At 43.5% G+C, this 20,691-nt stretch overlaps 1 protein-coding gene across 3 annotated transcripts in view; it reads right to left on the reverse strand.

Annotated features, from left to right (window-relative positions):
* The window catches only part of CLTC (clathrin heavy chain), a 98,202-nt gene that overhangs the window by 28,517 nt on the left and 48,994 nt on the right, over positions 1–20,691 (reverse strand). For all 3 annotated transcript variants that reach the window (XM_087956361.1, XM_087956354.1, XM_087956368.1), the window contains 9 exons: positions 19,580–19,780; positions 16,421–16,573; positions 15,171–15,293; positions 13,785–13,922; positions 10,489–10,653; positions 7,842–8,022; positions 6,139–6,302; positions 2,361–2,486; positions 209–351 (listed from right to left, as the gene is read on the reverse strand). In XM_087956361.1, the coding sequence (XP_087812487.1) occupies positions 209–351; positions 2,361–2,486; positions 6,139–6,302; positions 7,842–8,022; positions 10,489–10,653; positions 13,785–13,922; positions 15,171–15,293; positions 16,421–16,573; positions 19,580–19,780 (1,394 nt within the window). The remainder of the gene's footprint in view (positions 1–208; positions 352–2,360; positions 2,487–6,138; positions 6,303–7,841; positions 8,023–10,488; positions 10,654–13,784; positions 13,923–15,170; positions 15,294–16,420; positions 16,574–19,579; positions 19,781–20,691) is intronic.

The following is a 20,691-nucleotide window of genomic DNA, read 5'->3' on the forward strand; positions in this document are numbered from 1 at the left end:
TTTAAAATTGTGGCTTCCTCTAACTACCCTCCCCCATTTTTATCAAGGGACAATGAGAGTTCCCTCCAATCGGTTCCATGCTATTGCTTACTGGCAGACTGACAATCATACAAATAAATAAAACACAAATAAAATAAATATTGGCTATTTATTCCACCAGTTGTTAGCCCTGGAAACTGAAACATATGATGAATTCGCAGGAAATTACCTGTTCCTTTTTTCCACTTCAGCGACAAGTTCATCCGTGGAGAACTGACCTCGCACCACCAGGATCAAGTTCTTGATGACGTCTTCAGAGCAGTCCACATCCAACAAGCCGCCAATGACCACCGGCAGACGGCTCGGGTTCACCTGAGGCCATCATTCAAGTCAAGTCAATTTCAAGTCAAGGCTAGGCTAGTCAGTTCATTAGGTTGGGTGCAGCTGCCCGCTCCAGAGGATTCTTACAAAATCCTTCCCAAAATAGCAGGTGGTGTTAAAACCACCCGCAACAACAGAAGCCAAGCCTCCTGAAATTTCACGGGAGGGTTTGGTACAGGAAAAAGCAAGTTCAATTATGGAGCCCTGTTAAGCTGCTAAATGTCACGGCAGCGAGGGTTTCAACCAAGGCCCGTGACTATGGTTTGATGCACAGGCATCCTGTGAGCACCACTTTGATGCTCCAAGAAGGCCTGTGCATCCAGAAAACATTCTTGGAAAATATGGAAGACGGTAGAGGCTATTATTTTTCAGCACGCCAGCTTTTTCCCTATTGGTGTTTTTTTTTTTTTTCCCAAAATGAGAAGACCCTGAAAAACATAGGGCAGGCAGTCTGCCAGAATCCTAAGCAGTGTTCAGGACCAAATAGGAGGCATAAGGACACCACACTGAAGATCCAGCAGTAAATACACCTCTAATGAAGAGGCATTACTTCCTTAAGAATCTCCATTTACATTCTCCCGTTGAAATGCTTTACACTGGAATGAGAGTAGATGTTATTTAGGGTATGAATGCTGCTGGGAGGAAACCTTGGGGCCAAGGTTAGGCAGGGGAGGTATGTTGCAGACCATGTCAGTTAGATAAGATAAGCTCTATTGTCATTTTTTTTCCTGTGGGCACATTGGCACATATTAAAAATGAAATTCTGTTGCCTGCTCTCAAAAGTGTACATATACATAACACACATAACACACATACATAATACACATCCCACACACATATATATGCTATATACATACATTTGTATATACCAACACAACACACACACACACACACACACAAATCCCTGTCCATCTTGAATATATAGAGGAAAGAGGAAACTTGACAGTTCACAAGGTTGATGCTCTATGGCAGGGGTGTCCAACCTTGGCAACTTTAAGACTTGTGGACTTCAACTCCCAGAATTCCTCAGCCAGCAAAGCTGGCTGAGGAATTCTGGGAGTTGAAGTCCACAAGTCTTAAAGTTGCCAAGGTTGGACACCCCTGCTCTATGGAAACAAAACTGTGATTGAATCTGGATGTTCTGCTTCGGATACCGCGAAACCCCCTCCCAGAAGGTAGCAAGGAGAACAGGTTGTGAAGAGGAGGTGTAGTGTCCCAGACCATCCTGCGGACCCTGGCTCGGGCATCGGTTATGTGCCCTGTCCTGGATAGAAGGGAGTGAACGGCCCATCATCTCTTCTGCCACCCCTTCCACTCTCTGCCCCGCCTTCCTTTCCGAAGCAGGAAGGCTTCCAAACCACATAGTAATGCAATACCACAGGATGCTCTCAACTGTCCCTTTATAGTAAGTGTTAAGGACAGGGGGAGGAAGATGTACTTTTCTCATTCGAGTTAAAGAATTCTGATTGGTGGGGTCCAGGAAGACAGACTTTTCTGCCATTGCCCCTGCTCTCTAGAACAGGGGTGTCAAACTCATGGCCCACAGGCCAGATGTGTCACACACTGGCCACGGCCACACCCAGTTTAGCAAAGGGGGAAAAACTCACGACACGCCATGTGACACTGCCATGACAACGTGAGTTTGACACCCCTGCTCTAGAACGTTCTCCCTTCAAAGGTAAGGTGCCCTTACATTCACCAGGCCTTTTGGAAATATTTGAAGGCCTGGATCTGCCGTCTTTCTTGGGGTTCAAAGATGAGCATGCAGCCATGGAGCTGGTTAGCTCCCTAAAAGCCACACACACACTGCCTCTTAATGAACTTTTGAATGTCGAATTTTAAACATCTTTGGCTCATTTTAAACTTTACGTACAGTTTTTATGTTTTAATATTTTATTTGCGCGCTGCCCAGAGTCCCTCTCTGAGGGAGTTTGAGTGCTTTCTAAATTTGATGAATAAATAAAAATTAAAAAAAAAATGAACTGAAGATGGTCTCTTACCTTTTGCACGTAGATCTCAATATATTTCTGAAGACTGTTCCTATACAGATACAGGACCAGGTCATGGACAAAATCAAAGCGGTCGCAAACAATGATCAGCGGGAGCTGGTCTGTCAGCTTGGCTTCCTGCAAACAGAAAGCAGGAATTTGATTGTTTATTTATTAAATTAATAATGGCTGTCTAGGGCTGCCCAACTCTACAGCAAAAAGCCAACAATAAACTGAAACATAATCACTTAACCTTTTAAAAACACTTACCCAATATATCAAATATAAAATGGCAACCAGACAGTAAGTGATAAATCTTTGCATGGAAAAGCCCAAGAGTTCAATTAGCCAGGAACAGCTGAATTCTCATTCAAATCTCTCTCTTAAAAAGGACACGTTTCAAAGTCTCAGTGTTTTTCAAGTTCTTACATGGATCATTCATATTAAAACTATCCAGACTTTCCAGGCAGCTCAGGTTCCAGATAAGAGTTTTACCAAAAGCACAAGACCACAAAGGATTACAAGCCTAATCTAAACATCGGTATATATCAGCTGCAGCAATTACTGAGTGTGCAGGATGAACTCTGGGATTGCAAGAAATAAGATACAGGCGTCTTTTTTCTCCCCTCCCACAGGCTCATAAATTGCAGTGGTTAAACAATTCCCAGATATCCAGAGAGGGAAATTTTTGCCAACTGGAAACATATAAATGCTTTTCTAATTCTGCTTCCTAATATATGTATATAGGTAAAAAGCTGGGGATGGATACTCAAGATTGCCTTCATTTGAAAGGAAGATTTTTCACTTAATTAAATGAGATTCTTGCTTGTAAGCCAAATGTTTGAAGTGGGTGCTGAAATGTTTTTTAATCACTGAATTGTAACCAATGCAGCACGATCTAGACCAGAGATGTCCAACCTTGGCAAGACTTGTGGACTTCAATTCCCAGAATTCCCCAGCCAGTTCTGAGAGCTGAAGTCCACAAATCTTAGTTAGTTGCCAAAGCTGGATACCCCTGCTTTAAACAGAGGAATGACTGTGACAAAAATTTCCTTTTATCTGTTTTTTTTCCAATGGTCCCTCCTTAAGGGAGAATTTTACATCTCCACTCTAAGGTTGCTAGTGCTGGGTTTTTAAATCCAGACCTGACTTTTTCAATTCCCTGTCTGGGTTTCTAGTTTTTTACATTTTAACAAAATCTCCATTTTTTTATACATTGCATCATACTGTATTAAATAAATAAAATTTATTTGATTTAAAACTGTCTTTTGGGGAGTATTTCTGTATAGAATCTGAGCTTATTTCAGCACAAAGTCTCAGGGTTGTTGTTTTTTTTAAAGAAAACTCCTGCAGCAACCCTGTTTGAAGTTCATAAAAAAAATGAGGTTCTTTTGACCGTTGTTCACACTTATGACCGTTGAAGCATCCAGACGATCACACCATCAAAAGTCAGACGCTTGGAAACTGACTCAATTTTATGACGGTTGCAGGGTCGTGTGATCACCTTTTGCAACCTTCTGACCAGCAAAGTCAATGGGGAAGCCAATCACTTAACAACTGTGTTGCTAACTGAACAACTGCAGCGAAACACACATTACTAGGGCAAGAAAGGTCATAAAATGGGACAAAAACTCACTTAACCGTCTCACTTAGCAACAGAAATTTTGGGTCGTAAGTTGAGGACTACCTGTGTTGAATACTATGCCAAGGCTACCAATTAAGCCACATCCCTGCATTGTTTTCAAGACCCAACCCCAGGAAGTTAACTTAGGCATCATTTCCTCCCTCTGGTGCCCTACAGCTGCATTAGGATTGCGCCTCCCAGAATTCTCCAGCCATAACACTATGCAGGAGTAGAGACCAAAGGTGTGAACTGATCAGCGAGGCCTTTAATGAAAAATTACCTGGTACATGTCCTGGATAATCCATAGACACCCGAACAGCACAAAAGACAACAGACTGATCAGAAAACGATGGACACAAGGAACGATTATTTGTAAGTTGTTGTCCAAGAAGGCGGTTGGGTGAACTTGAAACCCTACCTACCTAGGCCAACCCTTCTGTCTGTTTTCCCCCCAGGCCATCAGAGTGAGTGGCAATTGCAACCTTGTGTATAATGGCTGCACATGCGGTAGTTTCTTGTCTCTGTTTTGTCATGTGGCCTTTTAAAATAACACCTGTAAAATAACACAAGCGATCTTCTGAATTAGTCCAAGATGCTGCTGCCCCTTGAGCACAAAATTATCTCTAGCAGCCCTCCATCACCTGGTGATTGCCTGCTGTCCCTCTGCAGAATTCAGGGAAAAGTAGAGAAGACAGAAGAAAACAAGAAAAGAGTATTTGTAAGGCAAGGTGTGGGGTCCCTGATGCTTTCTGAGGCTGGTTGTTTTTTGTTTTGTTTTGCAGATATTTCATTATCCAACTAGGTAACCTCTTCAGAGCTAGAAGCTCATGAATACTGACAAGCTAGCCACTAGTTTATAAAATGAGAGCAAACCCCACTCCCTTCCAACACTGATGATGTTACTTAGTTGGGTAATGAAGTGTCTGCAAGAAATTCACCAAGCTCAGAGAGCACCAAAGATCCCACAGAAGAAACATCTTCCTTCAGATATACTGACTTCACATCTCTATCCAAGGTGCAAAGTATTTCTTACAGGTGTGCATAAAGACTACCTATTCTCATAAGTGGTTCTTTACAGCAGGGGTCCCCAACCACCGGTCTGCGGACTGGTACCGGTCAGTGGAACAAGTCCTACCGGGCCGCTGGTTTGCTGGGCGCCGCCATCTTGTTTGATGAAAAAGTGCTTCCGGTGAGCTTTTCCGGAGAAAGCTCACCGGAAGCACTTTTCATCAAACAAGATGGCGGTGCCCAGCTGATGCCGGTACCGGGCTGCACCATAAAAAAGGTTGGGGATCACTGCTTTACAGGATTTATACAAAAATTATTGATCCTTTCCTGGAATTCTCACCAGACAGGTGAGAATGCCTGGTGAGAATTCAGAAGGGAGCTGAATCAAGATCCTTTTCTTTCCCTTTTTACTCAGGAGGGAGGGCATCGTATCTGTCCATAGTAGAGGTGTCACTGATTTAAGTGCACTGAGGATGTTTCCTAGTTGGGTAATGAATGTCTGCAAGAAAGCAACCAAGCTTAGGGAACACCACGGATGCCACATTTTCAGATTTGACAATCTGAAAGCTGGACTTGAGTTTTCTCATGCTGTTGCGTGAAATAGCTGCTCAGAGACCTGCCTGAACACATAAGCTCAACAAGTAAATAAGTAAACTAAAAATAAATGCTAAGGTCAAGCCTTTAGCCCTATCTTGATAAAAAAAAAAATCAAGTCACCTAGATCAGTAAGATTTAATGCATGAATCAGGGGTAAGGTATAGAATCCTGGAAACTTGCAAACATACAATAAAACCAAAACTTTGCAGCTTTTATTTTATGAGTTCAAATGTGGAGTTCTGGATCTCTTCTCCCCAAGCAACCTGGTCCAACCTGCTCTTTAGGCTAACAAACCCCTATCCCACCTGTGGATTCAACCAGGGTTCTTTAGATACCTCCAGCCACTTCCTGGTCCAACGTTTTTCAAACTTGGCACGATGGGTGAATTCTAGGAATCGACGTCCACCCATCTTAAAGTTACCCCAAATTTGAAACACTCTGCAATAGCCTCACCATTTAGAAAACCAATACGGCCTTTAGTATAAGTAAGGAACCCTGACATAAGGTCCCCATATGAAAGGTGGGGGGGAAGGGGGGGAGTTGTCACTCTTATCCCGTTACCTTGAGGAAATTCTTCACACGTTCTGGATCGTAGCAATTGCTCTCCCTGCAAATTCTTTCCACCTCTTTAATTTGGCCGGTCTTACAAGCAGCTTGGATGTATTTGAAGTGCACGTCCGGGTCTTGACTGAAGTTAACAATAGAGCCCAAGAAGTAGAAGAGACCTTGAAGGGAGTGGAAAAGAAAAGGAGTCCATCATGAAAAGAATTTGTCAGAAATCTTTGGCGATGGAAGTAATGGATTTTGATAGGTAAAGGTTCCCCTCGCACACATGTACTAGTCGTCTCCGGCTCTAGGGGGCGGTGTGCTCATCTCCATTACAAAGCCGAAGAGCCGGCGAGCGCTGTCTGAAGACATCTCCGTGGTCATGTGATCAGCATGACTAAATGTCGAAAGTGCAAGGAACGCTACTTCCTTCCCACTAAATTGGTCCCTATTTTTCTACTTTTGCATTTTTTTACATGCCTTCGAACTGCTCGGTTGGCAGAAGCTGGGATAAGTAATGGGAGCTCACTCTGTTATGCGGCACTAGGGATTCGAGCCGCCAAACTGCCGACCTTTCTGATTGACAAGTTCAGCGTCTTAGCCTCTGAGCCACCGTGTCCCTAGCGGATTTTGGTAAGAGGAAGAATATTTGTAGCTCAAGCCTGAAATGAGAGGTCCTTGGTGCTTTCTGAGGTTGGTTGTTTCCTTGCAGACGTTTCATTACCCAACTAGGTAACAAAATCAGTGCTAGTAGGGAGTGAAGTTGTGCTCTCATTTTTATACTGTAGATGTTACTTAGTTGGGTAATGAAATGTCTGCAAGAAAACAACCAAGCTCAGAGAGCACCAAGGACCCCAACACTTATATTAGTGAACTTAGATTAACTGATTACATTGCAAACAAATGCCTGTTTTTGGCAAAACCATCATAAAATGCAGTCACAAGCCTGTGGAACACTGCAAACAGCTGTAAATGTGGGCGTGTTGCCAGCGGCCAAATTTTGGTCATGTGACTGTGGAGGGGGCCTGACTGTTGGAACTTCCAATCTGGGTCGTAAGTCCGTTTTTTTTTTTAACCAATTGTAACTTTGGTCATTAAGCAACCGGTTGTAAGTCAAGGTCTACATGTAAAGCATTACATCGGCTACCTATTATACTCAGTTTTGAGAATACTAAAGGCAGACACAGTCTCCAATTCAATCCTTGGTTAGTCACACTTAAATCCACAGACAATGATCCAAGATAAATATTTCTCCGAGGATCGTTGAGGCCTCTTGGAGTGTTATCTGTGCCCTCGGGGTCACCTGAACAATGCAATGGGTGTGGAACCTTCAAGCAGCCTCAACAACTCTCAGAGATAGTGCTAATGAGCAGATGACTGCAAGGAATATAAATCCCCCACCATTCAGTCAGAACTGGAGATGCTTCTTGGATGAGAAGCAAAACCTCTTCAAGCAAAAACAAAGAAAGCCCAGTTGCCTTGTGAAAAAGCACTTTTGGGACAAAGGAGAACAGCTTCAACTGGGCAGTGATGGCCACCATCTTGACATGCCCATCCACTGGTTTCTACCAACCAAACAGGACAAGACAACTTCTTGACCCGATGACTTCAAGAAATGCGCTCCTCTCAATGGACCAGGGTACAGTCAGAAGGAACCAAGGCAGTCAGAGACATGGATTCAGAACTTGGAGTACGGTGTGGGAACCCAACCAACCTACCTTCAAAACTCTTGAATGACTCAAAGAGCTCGATGAGCGACTGGGTTGAAAGCTGCTCATGGTACTTGGAAGCCACCTGGACGCAGATCTGCAAGTTCTGGCGGATGTTTGCCGACAGCATCGCCCGCAAGCATTCCAAGGAATCTTCCACAGAAAGGGAGCCGAAATAGTTCACCAGCCACTGCAAGCGAAAGGAGCCATTAGAAAGGACCTCATTTTTTTCTTAAGGTTCTTCATGGCAGAAATATGCAGACCTGGGGTGATGTGTGAGAACGGCCTTTCCCAAGAGGAGAGCAGCTTTACAGCTGCGATGGGAGTTTCACTCCCAGAATTCTCAGCCAGGATCGGCAATGGTAACTTACTGCACAGAGCCACTTCTGGGGAGGTGGGTGCCCATATGAGTATGATCAAATGTCACCTCGATCCCCACAATTGAGGAATGGCTGCAAAAACTGATGGAGTTAGCAGAGATGGCTACATTGACTATTTTGATCGAAGGAAAAAATATATAAATACTGTCAACTTGTAAAATATTCCTATACTGTTTCCAAGTTGGCATTAGTTGGGCGGGGGAATGGACTTGGAGAAGCATACAGCAAATGAATTTAGAAGCACATTCCAACTTTATCTTAAAAAAGATTGTAGCTAAGCGGCTGAAGCTTTTGCCCGCAAAAGAACTTTAATTGGAGAACGTGATGGATGACACTTAGCCCGTGTGCATGCTTAATTGGAGAAACTGATGTATGGCACACCCAGGGGGAAGCAGGGTCACAGGTGACTCTAATTATGTATGCCAGAATCGGCTTCATACAGGTCATGCCAGTATGTCCCTCCTAATGGATTCTTTGAAGTTTTTTTTGAAATTGGGCTTAAGGCTCATGATGTAATTAATCGTGATCGCTGGAATCCTGATGAATACTTTCATTTCTACTTGGAAACTGCTTCTAGACTTTGTGCTTGAGGTGGAAAAATGGAAAGTTTGATTTGGGGTTTTACCGATTAGATGGATTTGTTGTTATAGAAATGGCTAGTTTATACTATTAATGAAAAGTAAAAAGTTTGAGGTTTGATGTTGATGCCTTATTCTACTGCACCAAAAGGAGTCAGAAGTCAATGCCTTTTTCTTTTCTTTTTCCTCTTTTCTTTCCCTCACTTTTCCCTTCCCTATTTTCCCTAGTATTTACTTTTGTATTTATTTTGTATGCTGTATTATAAACTAATAAAAACTGCTTAAAAACGTACGTGATTAAATGAGTTGATTGGAGCAATAGCATTTCTGTTCATATACCATCTCCCAGCATTTTACAGTATTCTCTGGGTGGTTTACAGAGTCAGCCTCTTGCCCCCAACAATCTGGGTCTTCACTTTACCAACCACAGAAGGATGGAAGGCTGAGTCAACCTTGAGTCCCGTCAGGATCGAACTCCTGACGGTGAGCAGAGTTAGCTTGCAATATGACATTTTAATCACTACCAGAGCTCTTGGTACCTTGCTTTTCAGAAGCTGTTAAAACCAAGCTCCTTCATACTTCTTTTAGGGTGCAAAATAATGCCATTACTTATGGATCGAAGGCATACACTTTGAAGCTTGGCTGGATTGTTTGTATACTTTAATTTTTACTTTGCTGAGTTTTATTGTCTTTTGTCTTGGATATAAACAACCAAAAATTTATATTGATTGTGGTAGAAATAAATTAAATAAATATGTAAGTTTGTGCATTTGGTGCACAGGCAGTCCTCGGCTTACAAGCATTCCATTAGTGACTGTTCAAAGTTACCATGGAAAAAAAGTGACTTATAACCAGTTTTCACACTTACGACCATTGCATCACATGATCAACATTCAGACACTTGGCAACTGACATGTATTGATCACCGTTGCAGTGTCCTGGGTTCATGTGGTCCCCTTTTGAATAGAATAGAATAGAACAGAACAGAATAGAATTCTTTATTGGCCACGTGTGATTGGACACACAAGGAATTTGTCTTGGTGTAAATACTCTCAGTATACATAAAAGAAAAGATAAAAGTCAATGAGGGAAGCCAGATTCTAAGCCATAACCATGTTACTGATTTAACAACTACAGTGATTCACTTAACAACTTTGGCAAGACAGGTCGTAAAATGGGGCAAAACTCACTTAATAATTGACTCGTTTAGCAATGGAAATGCTGGGCTCAGTTGTGGTTGTAAGATAAGGACTACCTGTCCTGCCACCTCTAAATAGAATAATCCTTCCCGAATGTAGCTGAACTTCGATCTCTCAGCGATAGCCAAAGTTCACTGTAACGGCTTCCTCTTGAAAGGTGAAAATAGTTCCATTGTTATTAGACTTCTGGAAACTGATTAAGTCTGAATTATTCCAGGGGACTTTGGAATGAATAATGACGCTGTCAAAATTATGCTAGGTGGTTTTGATTTAATTAGATTTTAATTTACCATGTTCATTTAATTGCTGCGTTGTATGATTGCTGCTAATTGCCAAGAGCCGTAAGATGGTGTAGCACAGCAATTAAATTCATTCAATTTTTATTCGCCGCCCATCGGGCTTCAAAGAGACTCTGGGTGGCTTACAGCATAAAAGCCATTAAAATCATCAGGGGTTCTTAACACGTAAAATAAATAAATGCACTTTCACCGCCCCGTACCTCAGGATTGAGAAGGTGAGTGTGAACCACAGCTCGCTTGATGTCATACAAGTCAGTGAAGTGTTCCAGCGCCCTTTGGAGGAGACCGGCTTTCTCGCAGAGTTGAGCGATGTGAGCTCGGTCGTAGTGGGTGAACATCTGATTCCCCAAGATGGCGTCGGCAACCTGAAAAGAGGAAATTTTGCTTGAGACAGATTTTTTTTAAAAAAAATTTAAGTGTATAAAATATAAAACAGTAAAACAAACACAAAATGAAACGTTAACAGAAACGTACCATCAACTGGTCATTTGCATTCTTTTTAAGAGTCGTCGAGGCCATTTGGAGGTTCGTCCTTGAAGTCAGTAGTGCAAATGGGTGTGGAGCTGCAGAAAAGGACTATATTGTGGACTGGAGATGGATGGTGTTGTATCCCTCCCCCTCGGTTGAGAGAGGGCTGCTCAATTTTGACATGTGTCCCCAAGGACACAGACAAACCTCCAAGTGGTCTCAATGACTCTCCAAAATGAATGCAAATGACCAGCTGTCTGCAAGGAATATAAATCCTTCCATTCCCCAAACTCAGTCAGAGCTGAAGAAGCTTCTTGGATGAGAAGCGAAACGTCTTCAAGGAAAAACAAGAAAGTCCACTTTCCTATTGAGAAAAGCACCTTTGGGACGACCATGACCTGGATGACTGAGAATCCCCATAGACAACAAAAAAGAAAAATAGTGTACGAAAAAGGAGGAAAAAATAGTCAATTAAATTTAACCTTGAGATACAGATCTGTGGAAAATAAGCTCTGCTAGAAATTAAAGCTTGGATTTCTCTGGTGTGTTCAGGGGCCGACTGTCAAGCACAATCAAGAAAGTGAGTCTTTGGTGAGGATTTTAATGCTAATTTTGGGGTGAAAACCGACCATCGAGAATTGCAAGAAAACAAATTTCCCAGGGTCATTTATGGTTAATACATTAATAATTAAATAATTTTTGAATAATGAATAAAACTGAATAATTCAAACTGCTTCTCACCAAAATGCTTTCACCTGTCACTTGGGCTGAGTTGCCCTTTAAGACACAAGCTGCTCTTGGTTATTATGATCAGATAATTTTTTTTTTATCTCTCCTTCATGATTTTTATAAATAAGATGGTGAGAATATACCTAATACTCCTCCTTCCTCCTATTTGGATGGAAAATAATCAAGGAGGGAACCAACCTATAAATAAGTAGAAATCTCCTGACAGTTAGAATAATTAAACAGTGGAATGACTTGCCTCCAGTGACTGTGAGAGCTCCAACCCTGGAGGTTTTTAAGAAGAGGTTGGGCAGCCATTTGTCGGGGATGGTATAGAGGAGGGGTGTCAAACTTAAGGCCCATGGGCAGGACCTGGCCCATGGGGTGCTTAAATCTGGCCCGCGGGGCTGGCCTCGAAATAGCCAAGAACAAGCGCGTGGTGCCTCTGGCAGCCAAAATGGGGTCCAGGGGTCCCCACACTGCCCGTTTTGGGTGCCAGAGTGCTGCAAGAAGCCGTCCAGGCCAAAAACAAGGTGCGGAGAAGCCGTTTTGGTCAGCAGGGTGCTGACAGAGGTGTGCCATCAGGGGTGGGATTCAAATTTTTTAACAACCGGTTCTGTGGGTCTGGCTAGGTGGGCCATGTGACTGGGTGGGCGTGGCTTCTTCTTTTTTGTAGCACCCCTCCCCGTTTTTGGGGCATCCTGAGTCTCAAGTAAGCCTTGGGGAGGGGGGAGGGGGGTTGGTCCCAGAAGGCTTTCCTGGGGCTCAGGAAGGAAAAAAAACCCAGAACCCCAATGCTCCATTTTGGGGCCTTCTGGACCTCAGGGAAGCCTGCTGGGCAAAGCAATAACACAGCGAGGAGAATCCCGGGACAGCTGATCTAGGAACAGCTGATTGTCGGGAGGGGAAAAAAAGAGAAACACCTTAAGGAGTGACTGGGAAGGGAAGAACGCAGTCAACGATGTTGCACATGCACGGTGAGGACTGACGGGGAGGGGAGGGACGGGGCTAGCCAGGGGCACGGTTTGCCAGTTCTCCGAACTGCATAGAATCATAACAACCGGTTCTATAGAACCGGTCCGAACCGGTAGAATCCCACCCCTGGTGTCCATTCCCCATCTCCTGAAGAGAAGTACAATGCTGATCCGGCCTTCGAAGAAATCCAGTTTGACACTCCTGGTCTAGAGTCTCCTGCTTGATCATAGAGTCGGACTAAAAGACCTCCAAGGTCCCTTCCAACTCTATCATTCTGTTATTTTCCCCACAGCAACAACCCTGACAGGAGGGTTAAGCTGAGAGTGAGCGATAGGCCCAAAATCATCAGGTGGCCTTTATGCCTAAGGCAGACTAGAACTCAAATATCTCCTGGTTTCCAGGACAGCAACTTAACCACTAGACCAGACTGGGTCTTATTATGCTTGTTGATTCTCTCCTCCGTACCATTTTTCCTAGCTCCCCCCAATCTCTCACAACAGCCTCCAGAAATAAGCCCACTGGTTATAAGAAAACTACACTTCGGTATCCATCGCCAGCTCCTTTTTAAACCAAACCAGGTTTGCTGACCTGCTCATTCATGGCTTTGGAAAAACGTTGCCCCAAAATGCTTCCAGTTTAGGGAAACTGGTTTTTTTTTTCCCTCCATAACCTATCAAAATGGCAATCACAGGGAGTTATTTTTAATAATTGTAATAATTTTTAGACTGCAACTCACTTTGATAAGCGTTTAATTTTAAAAAAGAATGAACCTTAAGTTCAGAACAAACTTTTGGAAAACTAATCATTATAAAAGTACCAGTACCTGGTTTTATCAGTTTAACTTCCATATAAAAGTGGAAGCTTCTGCCTGCAGATACAAGATGAGCATTAAGAGGTCTGATGTTCTTTTGGTTTTTTAAATAGGCTAGAATGAGCTGAACTGAAATGCCTGTTTTTAGGGTTTCTTTATAGGAATCCTTTATATTACTTCAATATAATATAAAGGAACCCTTTATATTTCAAATCCATGTGAAAGGAAAGTCCAAGAAATCATCATCGTCTTTTAACGACCCCATAATCCCTTGCGGGGTGGAGTCTGGGCAACTGAATGGAGCTAGCAGAGTGTTTTAATGGCTGGATGCCCTTCCTGTCGCCAACGTAGAGTTTTGTTCAGCAGATATATTCCCAGTGTGAGAAATACCTGCCTCTACTTAGGATCGAGTCCTGATCATGAGGAGAGAGCTCCACCTCTAGGCCACTGCACCACTCAGGAAAGTCCAAGAAATAGGGTAACCAAATCCTTTCGAGAACCAGGTACAAAACCTACCTGAGGTGCATGCATGAGATTCATTTCAAGCAAACGAGTTTGCAAAGGCCCTTCAGATGGACGGTTGTTTTTCAGGGCATCCAAGAGGAAAGCTGTACACTGCTGGATCAAGTTGTATTCCATAAACACATCTACTATCTGCAAAATAAAATAAACGAGAACATTTGTTTTAGATTCTTCCCACCCAAGGCAGATAAAGCCTTGTATAAGCATCCCAGCAATATAAGGTTATCTAATTCAGCCAAATCATCCACGCTTAAGGCACCAAATGCATGCCATATTCCCCCTCTCATTAGAGGTGAACAAAGCATTTCATTTTTAAACAGTTTTGATCTCATTTGTAGCTTTTCAACTTTCAAACCCCTCTGCTTGCATTTGAAGCATGTATTTTGAGCACAAAAGGAGGGCTTTTCAAACATGGGACATTCCTAGTAAAGAGCTTAAAATGAAAAACAGAGCCGTATGAAAGGCTAAAGGCTTCAATTCTAAAATGTTTCATATACAATGACATGCAAGTGTTTTTCACAAAACCTGTTTTCCCTTTAGTGTCAAATCTTGACACTGTACAATAGTATTTCTCAACTTCCAAGAAGTGTGGACTTCAACTCCCAGAATTCCCCAGCCAGCATGCAACAACTTAAAAGTTGCCACGCTTAGGCAAAACTGCTGTAGAATCCTACAGAATTCAAAGATTACCTTGAGGATCCTCCTCAAATCAGAAATGTTCTTGAGAACATCTGTATGGTTCTCCAGAGGCCACGTGAAAGATTTCACAAGTAGGACCTGGGTCCATCAAGAAATGACTGCCGAGACTTCACCCTCCACATGAGATCAGGAGAACATGAGATCTGTGCAGCTCTCACCTTCTTGGTCTTTCACTGAGCACCCAAACATCCTCAAGACTGCTAAATATAAGATGTTCCAGAGTTCGCATCACCTACCATTTTGCTCATGAACATGCTAAATTTTACACTCCATCGAAGTCTTATATAGTCATTCTATTTATGGTCAAGCTGAGTTTATAGTCCACTCTTACTTATGGCTCAAAATGGTTAAGAACCATCACATCCCCACACGCTGAATGCTCTGCAGCATGGTTATTATCATGCTTGCTTAATGTCACCTTTACTGTGTTATTAGTAATCTTCACAACAGGGCACACGCGTCGAGTTTTGAGATTGCAATACTCCCAAATTTCCTGCGAGCGTTGCTCAACGCTATGCCAAGAACAAAGATTGGTCAATGACTGTGAAGACTTTATAGGAAACCAAGGATCGTCAGTGTACTTTATAGGAAACCAGGAGCCGTTTATTGCAGTCTGCTGAAGCAAACGGACAGAGACCCAAATATCCTTTTCTCTCTCTCTCTTTCAAGATGTTTCCTTACTTGGGTAATATCTGCCAGAGGTTCTTCATCCTGCACCAACATCTGGGCAAACTGCTGTCCTTGGTCCGGGCTGATCCGCATTACGTTTCTCAGGAGGAAGATCCAGTCTGGAGTGTAACCGACCTAGGAAGGGCGTGTGCATGCCCAGAAGGAAATATTTGGTTAGCTTTGCTGCACTTTGTATGCTGGAGTAAGAGGGTCCTGAAACGGTCTGCGTTTGGCTCGTTCTCTTTCTAGGTTGGAAACTGAGAAAGCTCAACCCGGTTCATCTCTTGGCAGAGGTCACAGACCCCTGCATGCACCAACAAAGGATAATATTTATAGCTTAGGGCTGAAATGAAGGGTCCTTTGGTGCCGTCTGAGCTTGCTTGTTTTCTTGCAAACTTTTCGTTACCCAAGCTAGTAACTAGTCAACATCTGCAAGAAAACAACCAAGCTCAGACAGCGCCAACCACCCCACTCCCAAAGATGTCTTGCTCGGAACCAGCCTTATGAGATTTTATTTTGTATGTGCTGTTCCTGCCACTTGTGGTTTTCATCCTTAAAAGGACTTAGAACCATGGCCTCCTGTTGTGGTTCTTTGTAAGACAGACGTTGTTAAGTCAATTCCAACAGAGATGTGGCCTAGGGATTTTGGACACAGAAATCAGAGCAGGCCACTGGACGCATTGGATTATTTCACACAGGGATTAAGATAGCAATAGCACTTAGACTTATATGCCGCTTCACAGTGCTTTTACAGTCCTCTCTAAGCGGTTTACAGAGTCAGCATCTTGCCCCCAACAATCTGGGTCCTTCCTTTTACCGACCTCGGAAGGATGGAAGGCTGAGTCAACCTTCATCCAGTCAGGATCGATCTCCTGACAGTGGATAGAGTTAGCCTGCAATAGCAATAGCACTCGGACTTATGTACCATTTCATAGTGCTTTACAAGCCACTCTAAGCAGTTTATAGAATCAGTATATTGTCCTTAACAATCTGGGTCCTCATTTTACCGACCTCAGAAGGATGGAGGGCTGAGTCAACCTTCAGCTGGTGAGAACTGAACTGCCAAACTGCTGGCAATTGGCAGTCAGCAGAAGTAGCCTGCAATACTGCATTCTAACCACTGCGCCATCATGGCTCTTAAGATTAAAGACTTCTGACCAGGATCTATCACAAGACGTGGTAGTGGCTACAAGTTTGGCCTGGCTTCTCCCCCCCCCCAAAAAAATAAAATAAAAAATAAAGGTTTCAGGGAAACCAATTACCTTCTTGGCATACAGCACGATCTTCTGAACTTGTCCCGTTTCCGCAAAACACTGAATGACCTTACTGGGAACGTTAGCACGTAGGTAGACACTCAGGGCCAACGTTGGGTCCACAGACTTCACCAGGTCTCCCAGTTCTTCAGAGCATTCCAGCTGTTGAAAAGAAAGCATTTCGGAGGGTTTTTTTTTTAAATACCCAAAAGGATGCTGCATATCTAAAACAAACTGCAGTAGAAACTCTTTCCTACGTGTGCCAATGTGACAAGCAATTGAGGAAACCATGCACCCCAAAGAAGACTTCAAAATATAATATTCATTTTGCTACAGTACGTGATTCTCCCCCCCTCCCTTCTGTATTATGGGACCTATTGCATTGCAGGAACATCTTAAGGGAGGGGTTGTGCAACCTTGGCAACTTTAAGACTTGTGGACTTCAACTCCCAGAATTCCTGAGATAATATGATTAGAGGAGGAATTCTGGGAGTTGAAGTCCACGAGTCTTAAAGTTGCCAAGGTTGGACACCCCTGCCTTAAGGGTTATGTCAGCATGGCGTTAAACCATGAGTGGCACTTCTGATCAATATCTATAGTAGAAACAAAATGAAACACAGGGCAGTGCACAGTGCAACTAGTCCTCATCATACAAGCGAACCAAGAAGGAAGCCAGAGATCTACTTTGCCAGGAAAGATGATGTTGGAAGAAGAAAGTGAAACCTCTTCCAGAAGAGCTGTCCTTGACAAGTCACCGAAAGGTCAAGGGATAAACCCTCGGTCAAGAATGAAGGCAGATTGTGATTTAAGCTGGTGGCTGCTTAAGCTCATTCACTGTAGAACTAAAATAGCTATGGACATTTGTCATGAAAAGAAGTCTTGTGTTCAGGAACTCAGCTAGTTTGTTCTCAAGTTTTTTCCCCATCCCAGTCTTCGAGAAGAGAGAGGGAGAAGTGTGAAACTGAGCTGAATCCAGAAATCAAGTTCAAAAAGTAAATGTTAAACTGTGGACAATATTTTAAGACCTGCTTGCTTGCATTCGTTGTCAGAAGCCCCAAGGCACTTCTGGGTTGAAAGGATTAGCCGGAGACATCACTGTTACCTGGGAGATGCCTCGTTGGGGGCATATCCCTTTCATATCCCTGGCAATTGCTGGAGCAAAGGACGGGAGCTCAACCTTACCCCAGGAGGACAGCAGCTCAACCTTACCCCAGGAGGACAGCAGCTCAACCTTGCCCCAGAAGGACAAGAGCTCAACCCTGCCCCAGGAGGACGGGAGCTCAACCCTGCCAAGGAAGGATGGGAGCTCAACCCTGCCCCGGAAGGATGGGAGCTCAACCCTGCCAAGGAAGGATGGGAGCTCAACCCTGCCAAGGAAGGATGGGAGCTCAACCCTGCCCCGGAAGGATGGGAGCTCAACCCTGCCCCGGAAGGATGGGAGCTCAACCCTGCCAAGGAAGGATGGGAGCTCAACCCTGCCCCGGAAGGATGGGAGTTCAACCCTAACCCAGGAAGATGGGAGCTCAACAGCACTTTGGTCTCGAACACGAGCTTGCTTACCTCCATCCCAGCGTCCAAACCACACAGCCCCCTGTGCTCATTTTAATACATTTCCTTGAGAGGTAACTACATTTAGAAGTCCAACTATGGAGTTCAATAACCTTTGACTCCAAGGAGTTAAGTTATTAATAAGGGCCAACATAAAGCAAAAGGATTAAATTAAATCCTGTAACAGAAAAAAAAATCTCTGAAAAAAATACTTTTAGGACACAATTAGGCCAAAGCATTCATTAAATAAGGACTAGCATGGTCTCAATACAATTTCTGAATGAGGGGTATAATTCCAAGGCTGTGGTTAGGGATGACAAAAGAAGAACCTTGTTGTCTCAATTAAGAAAAGACCGAGTTTTTAAAGATTCCTGCCCCATCATCCACACCCCAGTATTTGGAAAAAAATGTGTAGCAAAAGTTTGGAAATTTCAAATCTTGATTCAAGTTCAGAATCACAAAGACTTGACAAATTGTAATCAGTGGGGTCAGAAACTGGTGTAGAGTCATAATGAATTTAGCTTTTCAAACTGTCACAAGATTTTGGACAAAGGAGAATTCCTCTGAGATTTTCACCACTGGGAGGTTGCGGTGGTGGGGAGATTATTTTTGTTTTGGCATTAGACGTAAGTCATAATATGCTTGCAGGCAAGCATCATCCATCAACTGGAAACAACTGACAGTTGAGGGAAAGGTCACTCATTTAAGGGCAACGTTATATAATTCAGCTAAAGAGCTGAAAGGCAACTTCCTATCCCTTCCTTTGCCAGGAAATTCCAGCCAGGAGCCAAAGTCTTCCATGCCTAATACGTTGCCATCAGGAAGCTGCCATCTGAGAGTTGGCAATTTTCACTGGTTCTCTAGGCTGCATTAACAGGGGGAATAGAATCAAGATCACACAAAGCGTTAGGAACATTTTGTCATGCCTTGGCAAGACCACACGTGGGACTTTGCACCCGGTTTTGGTTGCCATGAAGATGTTGAGACTCTGGAAAGAGTGAAGAGAAGAGCAACGAAGATGATTAGGGGACTGGGGGCTAAAACATACGATGAATGGTTGCAGGAACTGGGTATGTCTAGTTTGATGAAAAGAAGGATCAGGGGTGACATGATAGCAGCCTTCCAATATCTCAGGGGCTGCCACAAAGAAGAGGGAGTCAAGCTAATCTCCAAAGCACCTGAAGGCAGGGCAAGAAGCAACGGAGGGAAACCAATCAAGGAGAGAAGCAACTTAGAACTATGGAGGAACTTCCTGACAAGGAGCACAATTGATCAGTGGAACAGCTTGCCTACAGAATTTGTGGAGGTTTTTAAGAAGAGACTGCAGAGTCATTTGTCTGAAATGGTATAGTTTCCTGTTTGAGCAGGGAGTTGGACTAGAAGACCTCCAAGGTCCCTTCCAACTCTGTTATTCTCTACCATGGCACCAATCCGAAGAGCAAAATTACCCAGCAAAAGCTACCAAACCCTAACTCAAAACCATTTCCACTTTCTTGGGAGACAGAGAGATGCTCTCTTCACAGTTAGAAAGAGACCGAACCCAGCAGAAAGGATGAAATTTTAGCTGTCAGTGACCGTCAACCCCATCTTCAAAGATGCCCTGTCAAATAAATGACTTACTTTGTCTTCTTTCAACCATTTCTCCAGAAGCTGCTTGCGTCCTTGCTGGAGGACCGGCCGGCAGAGTTCCAGGGACTCGTATTTATTCAATTGCCCTTGGTCGAGCAAAATTCCAAAATATTGAAGCAGAGGGGACGTCTGCCCTGGTTGTGCTTGGACACTCTGGAACCGGCGGATGGTGTCTGGAGTGCGCAATATTCCCTTTTAAAAAAAAAAAGGTGGATAAAATACATCATCTACCCATTGCAAATCAGTCAAGATGGACCAACAAGTTCGTAAGTTATTAAAAGAAAAACTATTTGCAGAAACTTTAGATCACCGTTCCTCAAATTGGAGATTTGGACTTCAACTCCTGGAATTCCCCTTAGCATGCTGGCTAGTGAATTTTGCGAGCTGAAGTTCTTATGTCTTAATAACAATAGCACTTAGACTTATACACCACTTCATAGTGCACTGAGTGGTTTACAAAGTCAGCATATTGCCCCCAACCGGTCCTCATTTCACCGACCTTGGAAGGATGGAAGGCTGAATCAACCTCGAGCCAGTCAGGATCGAACTCCTGACAGTGAGCAGTCAGTCTGCAATACTGCATTCTAACCACTGCGCCGCGACGGCTGAAAAGTCCTCAGTCAAATTATTATCCAGCCTTGCACTGATGACCTAGAATATGCTACAGCTGGCTAGGGAGGCAGCAGGGAATGGTAAATGCCTCCTTGTCTAGTTTCAGAATGAACTTTTATTTATTTGACATGTTTGCCACCTTTTTTCTCAAGTCCTCCAGCCAGTGACTGGACAATACTTTGCAACACTGCATAAAGTGCATTAAAAAAGACCAATGGCAATTTTAATTGTGCATTCCACCCGGAATTACCCTGAGCTATGATGGGCAGCCAATAAATGTTATAAATAAATTCCAAGCCACAAGCATAAGACTTAGTTGGGGCAATTGCAACCAATGGCAAGAAATCAGCTGGTCAGGTCACATATCCATTTTTGCAAGCGACAGCCTCATAACGAATGTCCATGGAGATTCTCAGTCATCCAGGTCAGGGGTCTCCAACCTTGGCGAGTTTAAGCCTGGAGGACTTCAACTCCCAGAATTCCCCAGCCAG

The sequence above is a fragment of the Notechis scutatus genome, chromosome 1, assembly GCF_049901735.1.
Source record: "Notechis scutatus isolate UNSWTSFEM ecotype Mainland chromosome 1, rNotScu1.2, whole genome shotgun sequence".
NCBI classification, from domain to species: Eukaryota; Metazoa; Chordata; class Lepidosauria; order Squamata; family Elapidae; genus Notechis; species Notechis scutatus.